The sequence below is a fragment of the Chlorocebus sabaeus genome, chromosome 4, assembly GCF_047675955.1.
Source record: "Chlorocebus sabaeus isolate Y175 chromosome 4, mChlSab1.0.hap1, whole genome shotgun sequence".
Lineage (NCBI taxonomy): Eukaryota > Metazoa > Chordata > Mammalia > Primates > Cercopithecidae > Chlorocebus > Chlorocebus sabaeus.
In genome coordinates, this window is record NC_132907.1 from 29,146,100 (window position 1) to 29,169,324 (window position 23,225).

At 37.6% G+C, this 23,225-nt stretch overlaps 1 protein-coding gene across 9 annotated transcripts in view; it reads right to left on the reverse strand.

Moving 5' to 3' along the window:
* The window catches only part of ERBIN (erbb2 interacting protein), a 150,612-nt gene that overhangs the window by 69,678 nt on the left and 57,709 nt on the right, over positions 1–23,225 (reverse strand). For 8 of the 9 annotated variants that reach the window (XM_007974011.3, XM_007973987.3, XM_073014725.1 and 5 more), the window contains 3 exons: positions 20,445–20,492; positions 16,190–16,387; positions 14,263–14,380 (listed from right to left, as the gene is read on the reverse strand). In XM_007974011.3, coding sequence (XP_007972202.1) covers positions 14,263–14,380; positions 16,190–16,378 — 307 coding nt within the window. In that variant the 5' untranslated portion in view covers positions 16,379–16,387; positions 20,445–20,492. The remainder of the gene's footprint in view (positions 1–14,262; positions 14,381–16,189; positions 16,388–20,444; positions 20,493–23,225) is intronic. The other variant, XM_007974003.3, reaches the window with a different exon arrangement.

Here is a 23,225-nt window from a genome sequence, read left to right on the forward strand (position 1 = left end):
AGAACAAATGCTTGCTGAATTTCACTTACCTACCATCTTCTTTTCTCTCATTCATTTACATACAAAATACTTAACATTATTGCGTTTTTCCTTAGAAGTGAAATCTTTATTAGTTCTTCGACGAACAATTGTCTTTAAGTGATCACTCCACTGAGGATGCATTAAAATGATGCTCCTAATATATTACAAGAGCATCCCTTTGCTGAACTGACTAAATATTTTTTAAATGAAAGGGCAGTGTCTGCTGCTGCAGAGCCTAAGGAGAGCATGTAGCGGTGCCTGGTGGCAGTGGGGCTAGAATTCGAGGGTACGTGTGGTGCTCAGGGGCCAATGTGGAGTTACAGAGGAAGCAGAGGCAGTTTTGAATTACTATGAAAAAGTTGCACTGAAAATTTCTGTATTTTTTTAAAGTCATTCTGTGGAAATGTTTGCATTTCTCTTGGGTAAATATCTAAGACTGGAACTGCTGAGTTAATTATGTGTCTACTGATGTGGTGGCTTACACTGATTTTTAAGTAATGATCCAACCTTGAATACATGGAATGGATTTGGTTGTGGTGCACAATTCTTAATACTTTTTTAAAAGTAAAATATTCCATGTTTGGGTAGAGCAAGAAAACATTCTATAAAGTTCTCACTGGCATTCAAATTCATTTTAAAATTTAGCTAAATAACTCAACTTTATTGGTTGTTATTAAAATCTATAAAGTATTTTGAAATAGCCAAGTAAAAGATATTATTTCTAGGAGTTATAGCATTTTTAGTACATGACAAAGTCTATCTAAAGAGAAAAAGACCTAAGACTATATAATATGTTCTACTGTTCTAAAATATCATATGGAGAATAATTTCAAGTTTTAAATTATAAATATTGTGTTTAATTCCTATAAAAATGTATTTATTAGTTTAATATTATTTAGTGCAAATTAATACTTGGATCATCTCCCACAAATACAAATGAATACTTCATATTTATTTATTCATTTATTTGAGATGGAGTCTCACACTGTTGCCCAGGCTGGAGTGCAGTGGCACAATCTCAGCTCACTGCAAGCTCCGCCTCCTACGTTCACACCATCCTCCTGCCTCAGCCTCCCAAGAAGCTGGGACTACAGGTATCTGCCACCATGTCCAGCTAATTTTTTGTATTTTTTAGTAGAGACAGGGTTTCACCATGTTAGCCAGGATGGTCTCAATCTCCTGACCTCATGATCCACCCACCTTGGCCTCCCAAAGTGTTGGGATTACAAGCGTGAGCCACCATGACCGGCCCTGAATACTTCATACTTTTTATATTTTAAAGTACTTTATTCCATAGCATGTGGTTTATAAAAAGTACTCCACAAATGCCTGTGAAATTACAAATTCTAAATTATTATTGGCTTTCAGATACATAGTAGTAATTTTGCCCTAAGCAAATAGTTTTGAAACACTGGTTTTCTACTTTTGAAAATTGCTAGCAATGTGTTTAGTCTGACTTCAATTCCTACCATATACATTTGTAGGTTCTAAATATGTATCTCCAGTTCCCACCTCCCTCCTTAGCCGCTGCTAAGAATTTTCAAATGCCCATTAGATTTTGTTCACAAGCCTCAAACTCGACCTATCCCAAGCTGAAATTACCTATCTTCAAAGTTATTCAGCAAATGTTAGTATCAGACACTATGCTATATACCACAGATATTTAAGGCATAGTCCTTTTTCATGAGAAGCTAAAATGCAGTAAGGAAAAGAAACATTTTCACTTGACTAGCTTCTCCCCCCTACATTAGTAGTGCTCCTTCTCAGTAGCTTTTGTATCTTCTCTTCCGCCAGATCTGTTAAATGTTGGGGTCCAACCAGGGCTCATTCTTTAGCCGCCTTTTTATTGACAGTCATGCCCTTGGCAAATGCATCTAATCTCAGGCTTTAAATATCCATATGGTGACAACTCCCAAATATTTATCTCTAGCACAGTTTTTCTCTTGACTAAACTCCAGACTCCTATGAACAACTAGAACTCAAAAAAACTGAGCTCCTGATTTGTTCTATTAAAAATTACAACTCCCACAGATTTCCACATCTCAGCTGATGGCAACTGTCCTTCCAAGGGCATGACCAAAATCACTGACGGCATCCTTGACTCTTCTCTCACATCCCACATCCCATCCATCATGAACTGCTGTCAATTCCACCTTCAAGCATATCCAGGGGCTGTCCTCATCTCACTATGTCCATCACTATCACCTCAGATGACTGAAACAGCATTTGAACTGGTTGTTTGTCACCCATATGCTCACAGTCCCTGTCTATATATATAGCCAGATTAAACTTACACACAAGTCACATCATGCTCTGAATTATCTATTCAAAACTTTCCAAGCGACTCTATTTTACTGACAGTAAATGTCAAAGTGCATACAAATGCCTCCAAGGCCCTTCATTAGCAGCTCCTCCAAATCGCCACCTCCCTGGTTTCTATTCCTATTGCACTCCCATCTTGTTCACACTGTTTTAGTTACCCAGAGAACAGTCCTCACACATGCTGTAGACACTCGCACCTTACAAAATAGCTTCTCATACATCCTTACCTTAGTTATTCACATGGCTTCTTCAAGTTCTTGCTCAAGGTCTACCCTCAACAACTGTGTTACCTACTCTCCAAAGATGGCTCATTTTATCCTTTCAGATAAAGTATACAGGGACAGGGCACAGTAGCTCATGCATGTAATACCAGCACTTTGGAAGGCTGAGGTGGGCAGATCATTTGAGATCAGGATTTCAAGGCCAGCCTGGCCAACATGGAGAAAACCCGTGCAAATTAAAAATACCAAAACAAATTAAGCCAGATGTGGTGGCCTGCACCTGTAGTTTCAGCTACTCAGGAGGCTGAGGCACGAGAATCGCTTGAACCTGGGAAGTGGAGACTGCAGTGCGCTGAGATTGCACCACTGTACTCCAGCCTGGGCGTTGGAGATTCTGTCTCAACTCACACATACATACATACATACGCACACACACACGACTGAATTTTATCAAAATTTTCTTCTTAATTCTCTAACGGTGCCAACTATCTGTTCTTTTCTAACTACCGTGACTTCAATAAATAATGCTTCTTCTTTGACGTATACTTTTTTAGTAAGAAAATTCTGCTGGCCAGGCATGGTGGCTCATACCTGCATTCCCACCACTTTGGGAGGCCAAGGTATTGGGAGTATTGTTTGAGGCCAAAGAGTTCAAGACCAGCCTGGGAAACATGGCAAAACCCCATCTCTACCACAACAACGACAACAAAAAAATTAAAAATAGCCAAGCATGGTGGTGCACACCTGCGGTCCCTGCTACTCAGGATGATGAGGGGGAAGGCTCCCTTGAGCCCAGGAGTTCGGGATGCAGTGAGCTATGATCATGCCACTGTACTCCAGCCTGGGCAACAAACAGAGTGAGATGCTGCCTCTTAAAAAAAAAAAAAAAAAAGACTGCTGCTCAAATGTAAAATGAAGCTCTAGATTAGATACCATAAAACACAACTGTCTTCTCCAAATCACTCTCACTTAGTTACAAAGGAACTCTCTCTCTTAACTTCCAAGAATGAGAAAATCCCTCCTGACGCCCAGGAGCTGGCCTGGTACTATCACTAGTCCTTGGTCTTAATACAAACAAGCCCTGGCATTCAGATGGAGGCCTCAGTGTTCTCCTGCTGAATAAAACTATTTCACAGAACATCAATATCACATCAAGCCATTCTGTAACCATGATATATCAAGACAAAAACAAATTTATAATCATGTCTGAAAAAAGACAAAACATGATATTGTCCAAGCCAAAATATACCATACAGCACCTTTTCCCAGATAGTGACTGATTACAGCTTTAGTTGTACTCTAATCAACTTCCCTATAGAAAACATTAAGACACCCAATTAGAGACTGCGAAGAAGGCATCAAGCCCAGGCGGCGGTGGAAAGGCTGGAGGACACACCTAAACATGTGGAATCCCAATGCCGGGCAGCCAGGGCCAAATCCATATACCCACAACATCGGGTGCCCTGGAGGTTCCAATCCTGCCCACCCACCAACTATTAACCCACTCTTTCCCCCAGGCCCTGTCCTCCTCCCCCAGGAGCACCCCAGAGCAATCCAGCTTTCCCCTCAGGCGACAAGCATTCCTCCTCCTCTTCCTCCTCCTCTTCCAGCAGTGATTCTGACTGAATACAGGCCCTGGACCCTTCCCTTAAGTCTCACTAGTTCTGCTCTCCCATCAAGCTTCAGATGCCATGTTGTACTGGGGAAAAGTAGCCCTTGTGCTCCCCACCCCCTACCTCCACCTGGGCCTCACCCTGCTGTTAGAGGAAACGGGAAGAGGATTGCCATGGCCTGGCCATCTTGTTTCTGCTTGGATAGATTATATAGCTAATGAATTAGGCAGGGGAGCTATTTTTTGAAGATGATGAACTAAATGTTGAAGACAAGTTTGAGATCTGTAAAATGTAATTTTTTACTTCCTGTGATTGGGGAGGTTTGTGGAAATTTAATTATGATGAAAAACCTCTATCTTTTTTGTAATGTTGGCATAGTTGGGGAATTTAGTGGCAAATACATTCCCCAGCAGGCCTTTTGTTGTTGCACTAACTGCAAGGTTGCTGGGAAGTAGAGTCTGCTTGGTCGATGAGCTTTGACTGCCGTTTTGGAACATTACCTCTCCTCCTTAGCCCAACATGCTGTCTCAGGTCCTATTCAAATAAAGTTATTTCTCCTAGTAAAAAAAAAAAAAAAAAAAAATACCCAATCATAGAATTACCCCACTTCTTGGCAGCATCCCATCCAGGGCAAACCATTATTTTCTGAAACCTTCCCAATATCACCAAACAAAAGCCCAAATCCTGTATTTTTTTTCACACCTTCTGCAACCCTCATGAATCCCAATAATATGAGTTTTTGCTCACTATGAAGTAATAAACCCAAACTGTTCAACTGCAAGTGAGTCCCTGGTGGTCTGTGACACGCAGATGTCAACATCCCCCTGTCCCAGTTGTTTAATTTAAGTCAATAGGAGTCCCTTACTGTTCCTGCACTCTAAAGGCAATGATTACCATACTACAGAATAAAACACTCCAGTTCTGGTCAAAACTAACCGGAAATTGCAAATTCAAATGATAGTTTCCAGAGGATAACAGATGTATTACTTGGACCAGACAGAACACAATGAATAATAATGCCTATGCTATGGTAGGCCACAAAAGAGTGCACACTCTAGTTAACAGTCTCCATTTATCAAAAGTCTTGGCAGTGGCCAGAAATCACCAGTCTAAACATGGACAGTGTAAAACATGGTTTTCTTTCTTTCATTATCTTAAATAAAGTGATTTATTAAAACAGCTGAGCTCAAGCATCAACTACAAGGCAGAATGGCAATTTTGGAAATTTAAAACACAAGAGCAAAATACCATAACTTCCCCATCAATCTGTAATATTCTCTTAATTTAACTTCTTTTAGCTTAATGTGAAAAAGCTTTTCCACTAATTTGTCCCCAATCATCGGATTTTCTCAAGTTAAAAGAACTGCTTTCTGCTTTGACCACAAACTTTCAATTCACTCTTCCTGGGCTTTTTAATTCAACTAAAGAGAAATTCCTTGGTTAACCTTGCTAGTATTGCCATATTAGAAAGATCTGAGCTACTCTTTCTGGTTTCTCTGCCTTGTAATCCCTGGCATTTTATTCAGTATGTTCATACAAGACAATTAATAGCTACACGTTTTTCTTTTATGTCCCCTCCCCACCAGCTTTCCCCATCCACCACTTTGACAGAATGTTTTAACCACATCATCCCAGTCTTCCCTACAAGAAAAGTCATTTGAATGCAACAGCAGATCATTTCTCTAATACTGGTTGCTATTTGCAATGGCTGGGATAGCACCTGAGAGAACTTTTTATAACTTTAAAAAGTGTACACGTACATGTATGTTTATTGCAGCACTATTTACAATAGCAAAAACTTAGAACCTACTCAAATGCCCATCAATGACAGACTGGATAAAGAAAATGTGGCACATAATATATCACAGAATACTATGCAGCCATAAAAAAGAAGGGGTTCATGTCCTTTGCCAGGACATGGATAAAGCTGGAAACCATCATCCTCACCAAACTAACACAGGAACAGAAAATCAAACACCGCATGTTCTTGCTCTTAAGTGGGAGGTGAACAATGAGAACACATGGACGCAGAGAGGTGAACATCACACACTGGGGCCTGATGCGGAGTGAAGGGAAAGCAGAGGGATAGCATTAGGACAAATACCTAATGCATGTGAAGCTTAAAACCTAGATGACAGGTTGATAGGTGCAGCAAACCACCAGGGCACGTGTATGTCTATGCAACCTGCACGTTCAGCACATGTATCCCAGAACTTAAAGTAAAATTAAATTAAATTAAACACAACTCGAGAAAAGAAAGAGAAGAGCAAATTAAGACTCAGAACAAATTAACATTCCAGTTTTATCACAGACTGTAAAAGAAAAAACTGAATTTGTTGATAAATACAAATATTAAATCCCTTAAAATTATGTATTTCCTAGACTGATCCATTTCATGTGTTTAACAAGCTTACAGATGAACTAATAAATTTAGATTAAGTCCCCAGTGTAACAACCAGACCAATAAACAGAGAAGCAAAGAACAGGGGCCATTTCTTTTTATTCCTAAACCACGCTAACTTAACAAATGAAAAACACTGATAAGAACTACATAAAAAATCAGAAACTGGTCGGGCGTGGTGGCTCACGCCTGTAATCCCAGCACTTTGGGAGGCTGAGGTGGGCGGATCACGAGTTCAGGAGATCGAGACCATCCTAACACAGTGAAACCTTGTCTCTAATAAAAATACAAAAAATCAGCCGCGCATGGTGGTGGACATCTGTAAGTCCCAGCTACTGGGGAGGCTGAAGCAGGAGAATGGCGTGAACCTGGGAGGCGGGGCTTGCAGTGAGCCAAGATTGCACCACTGCACTCCAGCCTGTGTGACAGAGTGAGACTCCGTCTCAAAAAAAAAAAAAAAAATCAGAAACTGTGACAGCCTGAAAGTCAAAATCTTAAAAGCAAGTGCTTTTAAAGAAATACAGTTTGATGATAGGATGAATAACAAAGTATGCCACAAGTTTCCTGCCTCCTTCCAAACAGTGCACAACAGCTAATGAATCTGAAAACTGTACCTAGCATATTATGATAAACTTAAATATTAGACTGAAATGACATAAAAACCTTAAAGGGGAAAACACTAGAGTTTAAATATAAGTAAAACAGTAATAGCTTAAATTGTATTATTAAATTTTAATAATTCCAAAATGTTACATTTGCTTAAATGTACTAACCTTTCTTTTAGGCAGTCTATTACCAAATCAAAAATGCAACAAAATTTGAATTTCTCACATCCAGCCACATCAACCTAATATGCACGCTAATATGCAACCTAATATGTGTGCTTTATTAATTTTATTTTCAACACAATAGAGCTATACAAAAGCATACATATTAGGGTTGAATACTACAGGCTGATTAATATTATCTCAGCTCTCTAAAAGTAAAATGGGTTAAACACACCATTACGACGAATATAAGATAAGGAATTAAAATAACTAGAATTTTTACTTGGCAAGGTAATTTCTGACACTACGATAGCCTCTTGTCTCCTTTCAGCTAGCCTTGTTATGAACAATGAAGTGAAGTTTCACTTAGACATCAAGACTAAAAGGAGAGAAAATACAAGTAACAAGTAAAATGTAAGGGCCGGGCGCGGTGGCTCAAGTCTGTAATCCCAGCACTTTGGGAGGCTGAGATGGGCGGATAACGAGGTCAGGAGATCGAGACCATCCTGGCTAACACAGTGATACCCCGTCTCTACTAAAAAATATAAAAAACCAGCCGGGCGAGGTAGTGGGCACCTGTAGTCCCAGCTACTCGGGAGGCTGAGGCAGGAGAATGGTGTGAACCCGGTAGCCAGAGCTTGCAGTGAGCTGAGATCCGGCCACTGCATTCCAGCCTAAGCAACAGAGCGAGACTCTGCCTCAAAAAAAAAAAAAAAAAAAAAAAAAAAAAAAAAAAAAAACAGTAAAATGCAAAAAACTGATTCTGCAAGTTAAATAATAGATGTGGCCCTTTCTATGTGAGGAATCATATAAAAAGAACAGACCAATTTAATTTTTAGTCAAATAAACTAAGTCTTATTGGCAACAATAAGTAATGTCATTCATTCCTCCTCGAGGTAGAACACTTAAGTACTTATCCTAAATCTTTTGATCACATAAAGATTATCTCCAATGCCTCAAAAACACTCACAGGTTGAAATAATTGTTTAAAAGTTTTCAGTATAGTAGAAGCAACAACAAAATGCTAAACTAGAAAGGTAAAAGAGCTACTCTGCAGTCTAATAGGTTGCCATAACTCTACGACATGTAATTCTTTAAATAGTTATACAAAAGCCTAGGATATTAATTTAATGATGCTGTAGGGTTAGAACATAGCCATAATTCCACTATTCTCATTTTAGAGTAATAAACATGAGGTTAATCCATTTTCATGAAGCACATATGCAAGTATTTTCATTACTGAGCCAAGCAATATTTCTATACCATAAAGAATGTTAGCAAAGTTTACCCAATACATACAATTCCAAATGCGTAAGATTTTAAATCAATACCCAAATTGAGTCCCTTTCCTTATACCTTAACAACTCCCATTTAAAAAGACCAGAAAGATACTCCTTTATGATGAAAAGGTAGATGTGATGACTTCTAAAGTGACAATAATTCTAGAATTCTATAATACTCTGGATTAATTTATCTGTCAACATATGTAGAGATACTCCTTTAGGATGAAAAGGTAGACATGATGACAACTAAAGTGACAATAATCCTAGAATTCTATAATACTCTGGATTATCTATCAACATCCATAGAGATCTGATGGTAATCCAGTTCATTTACTTTGGAATGTATCAGGCACCACCAGGCACTATACTAAGTACTAGGGATGGAAACACAAATTTCACACTGCCCTCAAGGAAAAGTCTGAAATGGCAGACATTTAGCCTGAATAAAATAATGAGGGGAAAAGTCACACAAATCAAAAGCCAACTGATCTAAACTCTTCAAAAATGGAAACTTTTTTATGAAAATCATCAGCAAACTGTTCCTGATTTAAAAGCACCAGAGACACAACAACTATAGGCTTTACATGATCTTTAACTTGAGAGGAGGGATATGGAGAAGGGGCCTAAAGAGTTTAAAAGAGCATTATTAGGCAACAGGGGAAATATGATGTTAAATCTCTCGAGAGTGATAATGATGATGTGGTTATTCTGATTCCCCTGTTCTTAGGGGATGTATATTCAAACATTTAGGACTGAAGACAAGATGCCTCCAACTTAAATTTAAATAAGCTTAGCAAAAAGACTTTTGCTGTATTTATTTATTTATTTATTTATTTGTTTGTTTGTTTATTTATTTGAGACGGAGTCTCGCTCTTGTTCCCCAGGCTGGAGTGCTCCTGAGCTCAAGCAATTCTCCTGCCTCAGACTCCCGAGTAGCTGGGATCATAGGTGTCTGCCACCACGCCTGGCTAATTTTTTGCATTTTTAGTAGAGACAGGGTTTCACCACATTCACCAGGCTGGTCACAAACTTCTGACCTCAGGTGATCTGCTCACCTTGGTCTCCCAAAATGCTGGGATTACAGGGGTGAGCCACCGCGCACAGCCAAAAAGACATTTTATATAAGCAATGATACGCATATATCTTTTTCCTGAACATATTTAAATTCATATACATGAAAAAGAGAAGACAAAAGTAACAAAATGCTAACAACTGGTGAAGCCATGCACATTCTTTTAGCTTTTACATAGGTTTCTTATTTGAGCACAAATTTTTTTTTTTTTTTTGAGACAGGGTCTTGCTCTATTTTCCAGGCTGGAGTGCCATGGCATGATCACGGCTTACCGCAGCCTTGACTTCCCAGGCTCAAGCAATCCTCCCACAACAGCCCTGAAGTAGTCGGAACCACAGGCACATGCCACCATGCGCAGCTAAGTTGATGATTTTTGGTAGAAACAAGGTTTTGCTATGTTGCCCAGGCTGGTCTCAAACTCCTGAGCTCAAGAGATCCTTCCACCTTGACCTCCCAAAGTGCTGGGATTACAGGTGTGAGCCACTGGGCCTGGCCAAAAATTTTTAAGATAGCTAGATAAAAAGCAGGACACCACTATGAATGAATCCAATCTAAATAAAAATTAAACAATAAATTTATTAAAAATACAAATAGCCCTAAAGTTAAACAGCTCAATAACAAAAGGTAAAATAAAATACAGTACTATCTTTAAAGGTAAAGCTTATTAGTTATTGTGAACTGAACGTCAGTACAGCACTAACCACTATAACCTTCACTTTAACCTAGGATGAATATAATAAATAAATCCTTAAAACAGATTTTATTCCTTAAAACAGAAGTCCTGATTTTATCATAATCCTATAAAACATACATTTTGATGACCTGCAACTAAAATAAATAGAATTTAATAAGTGGAGACATATATATATATATATATATAATTTTTTTTTTTTTTTTTTTTTTTTTTTGAGAGTCTTGCTGTGTCGCCCAAGCTAGAGTACAGTAGCACAATCTTGGCTCACTGTAACCTCCACCTCCTGGGATTCAAGTGATTCTCATGCCTCAGTCTCCCAACTAGCTAGGACTACAGGCACACACCACCACAACTGGCTAATTTTTGCATTTTTGGTAGAGACAGGGTTTCACCATGTTGGCCAGGCTGGTCTTGAACTCCTGACCTCAAGTGATCTGCCCGCCTCAGCCTCCCAAAGCGCTGAGATTACAAGCGTGAGCCAACATAACTTTGTGTGTGTGTGTGTGTGTGTGTGTAGACAGACCCCTGGTTAATTAGCTTGCCAAAGTTAACTGTTAATTATGAAAACAGGATGACTTCTAATAAGCCCTAAATGCTTCATAGTAAGTCCTAAAATTTAGGAAAACTTATAGGACAAGGATTACTTCTAGATACTCATATCATTAGGACAAAGCTAAAAGCCGTGGAATATGATTACTACAAAACTGCTGGCACTGTTGCACTAACTTGGTGGGACTTGTTTATAAACTTTATTTCCCCAATTCTTATTAAGAAGTATTATATGACAGTATTTAGTGTTTGTGAAAGTCCTGTATTTGGTCAGACCATTTAAAATTTATTCTCGTGTGATTCTTTCTTTTTTGTAATTATAAAAGAAACACACGTTCATTCTAAAAATTTCAAGGGCTGATTTTTCTCTCCTTCTGAGGTAATAAGGACTTAACATTTTAGAATATATCTTCCATACTTAGTATCAAACTAAACATACTAAATAAGATACTTGGCCTTGTTAATAATTTCAACATATATATAAATGTGATTAACAAAATGAAGGAAAAAAAGCTCTCAAAGGATGCAGAAAAAGCATTTGACAAAATTCAGTGTCCTTTCATAATAAACTCTCAACAAATCAGGTATACACGGAAAGCACCTCAACACAATAAAGGCCATATGTGACAAATCCACAGCTCACATCATACTTAACAACGAAAAGTTAAAAGCTTTTCCTCTAAGATCTGGGACAAGGTAAGGATGCCTATTCCTGCCACTTCTTTTCAACATTGTACTTAAGTCCTACCCAGAGAAAGAAATAAAAGGATTCCAAATTAGAATAGGAGAAATTGAAATGTCCCTATCTGCAGACAACATAACCTTATATATAGAAAACCCTAAAGACTCCAACCAAAATACTGGTAGAATTCAGTAAACTTGCAGGATACAAAAATCAACATACAAAAATCAGTAGCATTTTTATACACTAACAAACCATATGAAAAGGTTATTAAGAAAACAATCCCATTTATAATAGCTACCAAAACAATAAAATACTTAGGAATAAATTTAACAAAATAGGTAAAAGACATACACACTGAAAACTATAGAACATTCTATGAAAAAAATTGAAGCAGCACAATAAATGGAAAGAAATCTTGCGTTCACTGGACTTGAAAATTAATATTGTTAAAATGTCCATACTACCCAAAGTGGTCTACAGATTCAACCCAATCCCTACCAAAATTCCAATGACATTTTTCATAGACAAAGAAAAAAACAATCCTACGATTCATATGGAGCCACAAAAGACTGAATACCCAAAGCAATGGTGAACAAAAAGAACTAAACTGCAGGCATCACACCTGACTTCAAAATATGCTACAAAGCAACCATAATCAAAGCAGCATGGTAATGACATGAATACAGACAGACCAATGGAATGAAATAGACAGTCCAAAAATAAATGCATGTATTTTGTCAATTATTTTTTGACAAGGGTCCCAAGAACACATACATAATGGGTAAAGGACAGTCTCTTCAATAAATAAAGGACAATGTTGGGACAACTGGACATCCACATGCAGAATGAAATTAAACTCTTACCTTACACCATATAAAAATCAACTCAAAATGGATTAAAGACTTAACTGTAACACCTGAAAGTATTTAAAAAAAAAAAAAAAAAAAACCACTAGAAAAAAATATAGGAGAAAAGCTCCATGACATTCTAGAGCCTGGCAAAGGCTTGAACAATGATTTTTTTTTAATATCACCCCAAAAGCACAGGCATAAAAAGCAAAAACAGACAAATGGGATCACACCACACAAAACAGCTCCTGTACAGCCAAAGAAACAACAGAGTGAAGAAACAGCCTATGGAGTGGGAGAAAATGTTTGCAAGCTATACATCTGAGAAGGGGTTAGTATTTAAAATATGTAAGAAACTAAAAAACCTCAATAACAAGAAAACAAGTAATCTGACTTAAAAATCAGCAAATGAGGGCCGGGCGCGGTGGCTCAAGCCTGTAATCCCAGCACTTTGGGAGGCCGAGATGGGCGGATCATGAGGTCAGGAGATCGAGACCATCCTGGCTAACACGGTGAAACCCCATCTCTACTAAAAAATACAAAAAACTAGCCGGGCGAGGTGGCGGGCGCCTGTAGTCCCAGCTACTCGGGAGGCTGAGGCAGGAGAATGGCGGGAACCCGGGAGGCGGAGCTTGCAGTGAGCCGAGATCAGGCCACTGCACCCCAGCCTGGGCGACAGAGCGAGACTCCGCCTCAAAAAAAAAAAAAAAAAAAAAATCAGCAAATGACCTGAATAGATGGTTTTCAACAAAAGACATACAAATGACCAACAGGTAAATGAAAAATGTTCAACATCATTAATCACCAGGGAAATGCAGATTAAATTTACAGTGAGGTACGACCTCACACTTGTTAGAATGAGTAAAAAGACCAAAGATAAGTGCTGATGAGGAAGTTGAGAAAAGGGAATACTTGCACACTGTTGGTGGGGATGTAAATTAGTATAGCCACTATGGAAAACAGTATGGAGGGTCCTCAAAAAATTAGAACTACCACAAGATCCAGCAATCCCACTACTGGATATTGGATATGTATCAAAGTGAATGAAATCAGTATGCTGAAGAAATATTTAAACTCCCATGTTCATTACAGCCCTATTCACAATAGCCAAGACAGTGTCCATCAATGGATGAATGAATAAAGAAAATATGATATACACAATGGAATACTATTCAGCCTTTAAAAAGAAGAAAATCCTGTTAATTTGTGGTAACATGGATAAACCTGGAGGACATTATGTTAAGTAAAACAAGCCAGGAACAGAAAAAAAAAAAAAAAACCACAGAAGCTCACTTACATATGGCATCTTGCAGAGGCAGAGGCAGAGTAGCATGGTGGTTACCAGGGGCTGGGGATGGGGAAGCAGGGATGGAGGATTGGAATATGTTGTTCAAAGGATATAAAATTTCAGTTTGACAGGAGAAATAAGTACAAGAGATCTATCCTGCAACATGATGACCACAATTAAAAATGTAAAAACAAACCAAAAAAACCCCTTACATTTATTCTCCACGTGCTTTAAGCTATAACAGATTTTATGTATACATATTAAACAAATTCTAAGCCAAGGCTATAACATTTAATTTTACTGTATTTGATACAAAACAGGTGGCAAAACTTGTAAAGTGGGGCAACTATCTTTACATAAAATATTCTTAGATGAAGTTCATATTAATATATTAGATTTAACTTATTTTTATATTCTTATTTTTGAAAACTCAATAGAAATCTTAGTAATGAAACATGTTCCCAAGTGCAAAAAATTATGGGCAAAAAAAAACCTTACCATTCTTGCTGACATCCAGTTCCCTGAGATTAATAAGGTTTGCAATGGATGCTGGTAACGTTGTTAAATCATTGTCTGGCAAACTCAGTTTGTGTAAAGACTGACAGTTAAAAAGTTGCTATTGAAAAAAGGGAGGAAAGAATGTCAATTATATATATCTTTAACTATTTCATGAACTTTTATACATATAAATAATATCAGCCATATTAAAACTGAATGAGTTTTAACCTATACTAATACCAGGAAAGATGTCTCATTGTTCTGGTTACGCTATTATAGATATGAATAAAACTGAACCATTCATATTAATTTATATCTTCATACTTCTACCTTAAGCAAAATGCACTTAGTGAGAGTAAGTATATAGCTGTATTCTCTGTTGAGTTAGTACAAAAAATAAATGGCTATTAAATGTGATCAACTCTGGAGCTTGTCTTTCAAGCAATCTTATTCCAAAATGAAACTCCTATTTAAGACGAGTATTCTTCTAAAAATGTAAAAGTGTTAGGTACGATAACATATAAACGATTCAGTTATTTGCACTGTTGTAGCAAGACTTTCCCTTTCCAACAAAACCCCTAAACCAAGACTCTACTGGTGGTGATCAGAGGAGGAGACAAATTTTGGTCTTCCATATTCTCTAGAACTAGCTAAGGAAGATAAACTGCCTGCTGAAGAACAACATATAAAGAAGAACAGTGAATTACCCTACCACAACCTAGGTTTCTAGTTCATAAATATGTGACCAACAACCTTTAATTTTTATCCATAGCCATATAAAGATTTCTCTGTAAGATAACCCCTCGGATAGCAGTGGCTTTCAAAATGTTCTTACTGACCACCAGAAAAAAACCTGTTGCGTACCATCATCCAGTATGTATATACACACAAATCTAAAATATTTTCATGAAACAATGGCTATATACAACACACTCTATTTTCTATTTTTTATAAGTAAGGCTGCAAGAGTAGATATAAGATGTTCATTAAATTTGAATTTCAGATAAACAAATAATTTTTTAGCACAAGTATATCCCACAATTATATGGAACACACTTACACTAACAAATTATTCCTTGTTTATTTGAAAATTCTAATTTAATTGTCCTATATTTCCTAATTCTCACAGTCCAAATTTATGGTTCTTTTTTCAAAATGCTACCCACACATACTAAATTGATTTTATGAGCTACCAATGGGTCTCTACACAGTTTTAAAAACACTGCTGTTTGGGTGGCAAAATTATAGCAATTTAATTGGTATAGGATAATAAGAGGAGAAATTGATATACGATAATAAGAGACTGGGATTTAAGAAGAAAAAGTACACTGAAAAAAGTTTGGTGAAAAAAAAACAAGGTGATAACTTGAGAAGGTGTTTCATGGCAACAAACTAACTTTCTCCTTTCGGTTGTTACTAGACTTCAGAAATTTAAGTCCTCCAAAACCTTTTCAAACAAATGACAAATGGAGGAAAACAATAACTGTATGAATTCAAAAAAAGCTGTTTAACAATAAAATTATGATATGGTAAAAGGACAATTACCCTCAATTATAACAATGCACATTAACGTCTTATGAAAAGTAGAAAAAGACAGCATTAATTTCAATTATTGGTCTAGTCAAATCTACTGACTCCAGAAATTATTTAGTCTCATTATTTACCTTAAAGGCTACAATGCAACTAAAATTAAATACAAAATTTTACGTTATCTGCACAAGTATAAAAGCAACTAACTTGAAGAAATACAAGTTTAAAAATCAACTTTTAAAAATCTGAATTATGCGGCATACTCTAAGATACAATTAAACCAAAAAATTCAAACACCACACAAACATATTGGCAACTTTATAGCAATATTAGGAATATCATATTTCTAGGTATAAAAATAACCAAAGGTAATTCTTGAAAGAAAGTATTAGCATACCTTTGGAAGCTCTTCAATCTGATTAGCATCTAAATAGAGCTCCTCCAAGGTTTTTTCAAAAGTAAAAATCTCTTTCGGAACTTGTTCTAAGCTGCAGTGAGAATAATCAAGAGTAGTGACAGTCTCCTCTTCCCCTCGTAGACAGCGACATGGTACCAACCGCACAAACAAACTTCGTTTTGTAGTCATTTTTAGACACTGCAATATTCGAATAAAAAGAAATTAAAAACATACATATTACAATGGTTTTTCAGAACAAATCATTCCCATCTATCACAATTCATATGTCACAGATAAACACTTCTCCCGCCACTATACAAGCACAATGGAACCCATTTAACATTGCTTTAATACCCACATTTATAGCTACTGGATTTCAAATTAAACTCAAGCTCTATAGTACTTCACAAAACAATCCATGAAGTAGCCATTTACATGCTTTGAAAACTGTGCTTTGAGGCCGAGCGCAGTGGCTCACGCCTGTAATCCCAGCACTTGGGAAGGCTGAGGCAGGCGGAACACAGGTCAGAAGATCGAGACCATCCCGGCTAACACGGTGAAACCCCATCTCTACTAAAAATACAAAAAATTAGCTGGGCAAGGTGGTGGGCGCCTGTAGTCCCAGCTACTCAGGAGGCTGAGGCAGGAGAATGGCGTGAACCCAGGAGGCGGACCTTGTAGTAAGCTGAAATCATGCTACTGTACTCCAGCCTGGGCAACAGAGTGAGACTCCGTCTCAAACAAACAAACAAACAAACAAAACTGTGCTTTGAGTCTGCTTCTTAGTTCTCAACCAAAAAAAACTCTAATAAGACAAAGATTTTTTATTTAATTTTACTTAATTTCTGACTCTAAGAGTTCTATGTGTCTTCATTAAGGACTTGATTAAGTGCAGTTTTGAGTAGGAAGTGGCAATGCAAAGATATTTTCAGGTCTTCTTAACCAGCCATCAGGGATCAATCACCCTATAACCTTCCTATAAAAAGTCAAAGTTTCCACATGAAAATTCCCACCTACTCCAAGTATATTTTGTTTAAATTAAATATTGGCCCTATAGTTTTTCTAAAGAACTTACATGTCTGAAATGTGTTTAAGGTTACACACTGGTGCAAAACTTGCTTAAATAAATAACAGATTTCAAATTAATTGAGGGAAAAGGCCAATTCTGAATTAGTGAACATTCTCAGGGCCAACTTTATTAAGTACACAATGTATATACAATGTATAATTCTAACTAGGCTAAGATTACATTAGCAAAGTAAGATTATATTTGCACAAGTAATAAAGCAATTAACTTGAAGAAATAAAAGTTTAAAAATCAACTTTTAAAAATTTGAATTGTGCGGCATACTCTAAGATAAAATTAAACCAAAAAATTCAAACACCACACAAATATACTGGCAACTTTATAGCAATATTAGGAGTAAATAAAATAAATAAAAATGATAATTAGTGTTATCAATTCTTTCTATGTAAAACAATCTATTCTTGCTGTAGTCAGAAAATTCCATTAGAGTATTAGATTACCTCTAACCAGGACCAAGACTAGGTTAAGGCCAGTGAGGCCTCAGGCACAAAATATAAGGAGGTATCAAAAAATTCAGTAATCAAGATAAATACAGTATCTTAATATAATGTTTTAAAAATACAGATTACTGAAAAAGAATCCATGTATAAACAAAATGTCCAATGTTAAAACAAAGACGGGATCTGGTATTAGCGATTTTTCCTTTTGCCTCAAGCTGTAACAGGGATCTGCAAGGCACTGCTTCTAATTCTTCTACTTCATATTATACAGTATTTTAAAAGTGACAAAGAGTAAGATATGTATTTCCCTTGCAATCTTTTTTAAAAATTGGCTATTCTAGGCTGGGCGCAGTGGCTCACACCTGTAATCCTAACACTTTGGGAGACCAAGGCAGGCGGATCACTTGAGGTCAGGAGTTTGAAACCAGCCTGGCCAACATGGTGAAATCCCATCTTTACACAAAAAAATTAGCCGGGCGTGGTGGCAAATGCCTGTAATCCCAGCTAGGGAGGCTGAGGCAGGATAACTGCTTGAACCCAGGAGGCGGAGGCTGCAGTGAGCCGAGATGGTGCCACTGCACTCCAGCGCAAGCAACACAACGAGACTCCGCCACAAAAAAAAAAAAAAAAAAAAAATTTTTTTTTTTTTAAACTATACTTAATCACTCTATACCAGGCACTGTGCTAAATTCTTTAGATAAACTATATGCAGACTCTCATTTCATTGTCACTACAACTTTTTTTTTTTTTTTTTTTTTTTTTGAGATGGAGTCTCGCTCTGTCGCCCAGGCTGAAGTGCAGTGGCCCGATCTCGGCTCACTACAAGCTCCACCTCCCGGGTTCACGTCATTCTCCTGCCTCAGCCTCCTGAGTAGCTGGGATTACAGGTGTCTGCCACCACGCCCGGCTAATTTTTTGTATTTTTAGTAGACGAGGTTTCACCAGTTAGCCAGGATAGTCTCAATCTCCTGACCTCGTGATCCGCTCGTCTGGGCCTCCCAAAGTGCTGGGATTATAGGTGTGAGCCACCGCGCCCAGCCTACTTACTCAATCACTCCATACCAGGCACTGTGCTAAGTTCTTTAGATAAACTATATGCAGACTCTCATTTCATTGTCACTACAACTTTCTAAGATATGTACTGTTATCTGCATTTTTCCATGAAAAAACTGAGTCTGTGCTCTTCCATACTGCTTCTCAATACATAATAATACATACTTGAAAGAAGGTTCTTAAAACAATTCAAGTATCAGTAAATCTTCGCTACATACTCCTCCTTCAGAATTTAAAAAAAAGAAACTAAGATGTCAAACATTAAATGTTTCCATCTAAAATCTCTGTCAACAAATAAATATCCATAAAAGTTTACTACTTAGTAACAATCTGTTTATATTAAGGCATATTTTATCAATAAGAATAAACAGTTCATCTAATAAGATTTTAATTGCCAGAAGAGAATTTAGATTTTTACCTATGTACTTATGAGATCATTTAAAAAATTCCAAAAATGAATACAAAATTTCTTGTTCTAAACATTTTAATACAACTGATACTGAGTTAGGAGGACACTTAAGAATGGGAAAGAATTCTATCTGCTAGGTCCAGTATGGTAGCCACTAGACACAGGTGGCTATTTAAACTTAGTATTAAAAGCTAAATCAAATAAAATTTAAAATTCAGTTTATTACTCACACGTTTAAACGCTTAATGGCCACTGGACCATACTGGGTCCAAACATATAAAGATAACATATAAAGATGTAGGGCACTTGAGGTATAAGGCAATTTATAGGGTCAAGTAATTGTTAATGGAGATATAACAATTTCCAAGTTTTTTTCTGTAGAGCTAATCATGTTGCAGACAGACAAACAGAAATTGTAGAACTTCTCTGAAAGGAGAACTAATTCAGAAAAGGAAGGTTAGATGTTGGGCTCTAGGAAGCTAAATAGAGTTTATGTCTCAAAGGAAAACTTTCTGTGAATAGAGACTACAAAGACAGCAATTTAGACCTCAGATCAAATTCAGTGGGCCTGGTGCCAATATAAAAATGAGCGCCAAATCTAGATAGGCCTGCAAGTGCAAGTGGTATAGACTAAGAACTGCTGACTGATAAGAAAGGTTGAAAACCTTAATTCTTGAGGGCAGAGGAGGAAAGTAACATATGAAAGAGAAGTAAATGAGTAACAGTACCCAGAGACTGATTCTCCTTTACAGAATAACACAAGGAAGTAATCCAAAAGGAAGAAAGCCTAGCCTGACTGGAACTGAATTGATCAACAATTGACAGGAACTGCTAATTAGAATTTCAGGTATGTCATAAGGAAGAGCCACTTTATAAATCAGAAGCAATACTGTAGATATAAGAATCTTCTAATTACAATGGAGAAGAAAGTGTCGACCCAGAATAATAAGTTTTTTTTTTTTTGGCAACAGGGTCACACTCTGTCACCCAGACTGAAGTGCAGTGGTGTGATCTTGGCTCACTGCAGCCTCGATCTCCCAGGCTCAAGCGATCCTCCCACCCTCAGTCTCCCAAGGGTACTACCATGCCACCAGCCACCACACCCAGCTAATTTTTGTAATTTCTACAGACATGGGGGTTTCGCCATGTTGCCCAGTCTGGTCTCAAACTCCTGCACTGACCTCCCAAAAGTGCTGAGATTAGAGGCGTGTGCCACTGTAACTGGCTGCTGAAAACTTTCTACCAAAAGAAATTGAAGTTACTTACCACCGGGTTGAATTTATCTCCCTGATGTTTCTTAATTGAGCCAACATTCTATGGAAAGCAAAAAAAAAAAAAAAAAAAAAAAAAAAAAAATTAACAATAAAAACGGATCCTTATGACTTTAAGGAACATCTCTTTTAATATCTCATTTATATAAAAGTTAAATTAAACTTCTCAAAAATTAACCCCTGTAAACTGAAAATAGTTAAGACCAAACAGTCACACCAAAATATTAGCCTCTTAAAAACACACACACAAGTGTATGCATACACATACACATATTTACTAGCTTCTAAATAAATGACTAGCTTTTTTTTTTTTTTTTAAGAGACTGGGTCTCACTCTGTCACCTAGGCTGGAGCCCAGTGACACAAACATGGCTCACTGCAGCTTCAAACTCCTGGGCTCAATCAATCCTCCCACCTCAGCCTCCTAAGCAGCTAGGACTACAGGTGTACACCACCATACCCAACTAATTTTAAAATTATTTTTAGAGACAGAGTCTCACTATGTTGACCATGCTGGTCTTGAACTCCTGGCCTTAAGCGATTCTTCCACCTCAGTCTCCCAAAGTGCTGGAATTACAAATGTGAGACACTGCACCCAGCCAAATGGCTATCTTTACAGTGGATAGTCTTCATACATTATAAACTATTGAGAGGCCTCATTGTATAAATAAATACTCTTTCACCTACCACTAAAATGCCATTAATTTGAACTTACTGGGAAATAATTTTCCAAGCAAATAAACTCGGCCAATTATATATTAGTAATTTTTCATAGTTCTATGTGGCAGGCACTGTTAACTGTTCATGGAATTTATTTTCCCTTCTAATACTTTTTTTTTTTTTTTTTTTGAGACGTATCACTCTGTTGACCCGGATGGAGTACAGTGGTGCAATCTCAGCTCACTGCAACCTCTGCTTCCTGGGTTCAAGCAACTCTCCTGCCTCAGCCTGCCAAGTAGCTGGGATTACAGGTGTGCGCCCCAGCTGGCTAACTCTTTTTTTAGTATAGACGGGGTTTTGCCACGTTGGCCAGGCTGGTCTCAAACTCCTGACCTCAAGTGATCCACCTGCCTTGGCCTCCCAAAGTGCTGGGGTTACAGGCGTGAGCCACCATGCCTGGACTTTTTTTTTTTTTTTTTGAGACAGGATCTTGGTCTGTCACCCAGGCTAGAATGCAGTAGTACAATCACTTCAGTGTCGACCTCCTGGGCTCAAAGGATCCTCTTGCCTTAGCCTCTTGAGTGGGTGGGACTATAAGCATCCACCACCACAGCCAGGTACCTTTTTTTTCTTTTCTGTTTTTCTTTTGTGTGTGTGTGTGTGTGTGTGTGTGTGTGTGTAGAGACAGAGTCTCACTATGTTGCCCAAGCTGGTCTCAAACTCCTGGCTCAAGCAATCCTTCCACCCACCTCAGCCTCCCAAAGTGCTGGGTTTACAGGTGTGATCTGGCCTTCCTTTCAAGACTCTAGATTATTCAGGGCAGTAAGGGGCCCAGCTCAATTACCACTTTTGAGCTTTCCATGCCTGGAGGGGTCACCAAGAAATGGGTAACACAGTGAAAATCAAAGGCTTATATTCTGAAGTCTGCTTTGGTGGTGAAATGCGGGTTCATTCTGGAAAAACATTTGCTTTCCTGATAAGTCGGAGCAAATATGTCTGACACCACCACTCTCCCATTTTTCTAGCCTTGTATGTGTTCACAGTATCTAGTGCTGCAGCAACTATCCCATTACCATAAGTCAACAAGCATGAGGATTAATAACCAGCCAATAAATAAGACTGACAGAGGAAAAAAACAAAACAAGCTGGAGTTTCAAATAGCACTGCTGAGCAGCTGAATTAATGCTAACTATTCTCTATTTCTGGATTTCTTGGTATGTGGGAAAACTAATTCCCTTATTTGCTTAAATTATTGCTATGTTTTCTGTACTTGCAGCCAACACATTCCAAAGTGAGACAGCTTAATAAATAATAATCTTAATAAAAAGTGCATACATCATAAATCATCTTTTTCTTAAAAACTCAGAGTGATACCCATTTATGTGTTTCAGAATTTCAGAATTGCCCTAAATACATCAAACTATTTGTCGCTATGCCAAATGGTATAGGACTAACGTGTTTAACGTGTGTGTTTAACGTTCTCTAAGAATTCTATATATACTGCATGCCACAAAAAATAACAATAGCAACGACGAAGCTGTGTGTACAGCAAGCAAAGTTTGCCACCAAGTCTTCTGTCACTCATACACACTCCCACAGATATGACAGTCTGGTGGAATGGAGCTGCCAGTAAACTGAAATGGAATAAGACCATGGTAGGAGCAGGGCAGAGAGAAGAGAGATGCTTGTATTCAAAAACTTTAGTTTGAAATACTTGAAAGATATCTGAGTAGGACATTGAGTAAGCAGCTAGATACAGGCATTCAGAGATGTGGGAAGAGATCCAAGCTGTGGATATAAATTTGAAAGTCATCTGCTTATAGATGATATTTAAAGCAATGAAATTAGATGAGATCATCAAGGGCATGAGGGCAGACAGAAAAGAGAATAGGTTCAATGGTTGAGCCCCAAAACATTACAGACCAGCAAAGGACACTGAAGAGAAGCAGTCAAGTGAAGCAAAAGAGACACTCCACTCCGACAGAAAAAGTGTGATATTCTAAAAGCCAGGTGGAAAAAAAAAAAAAAAAACGTTTCAAGGAGGAAGATGTTATCACCTCTGTTAATAAGGACTTAGAATGGCCACTGTGTATTAATGTGAAAGTCATTGATTATC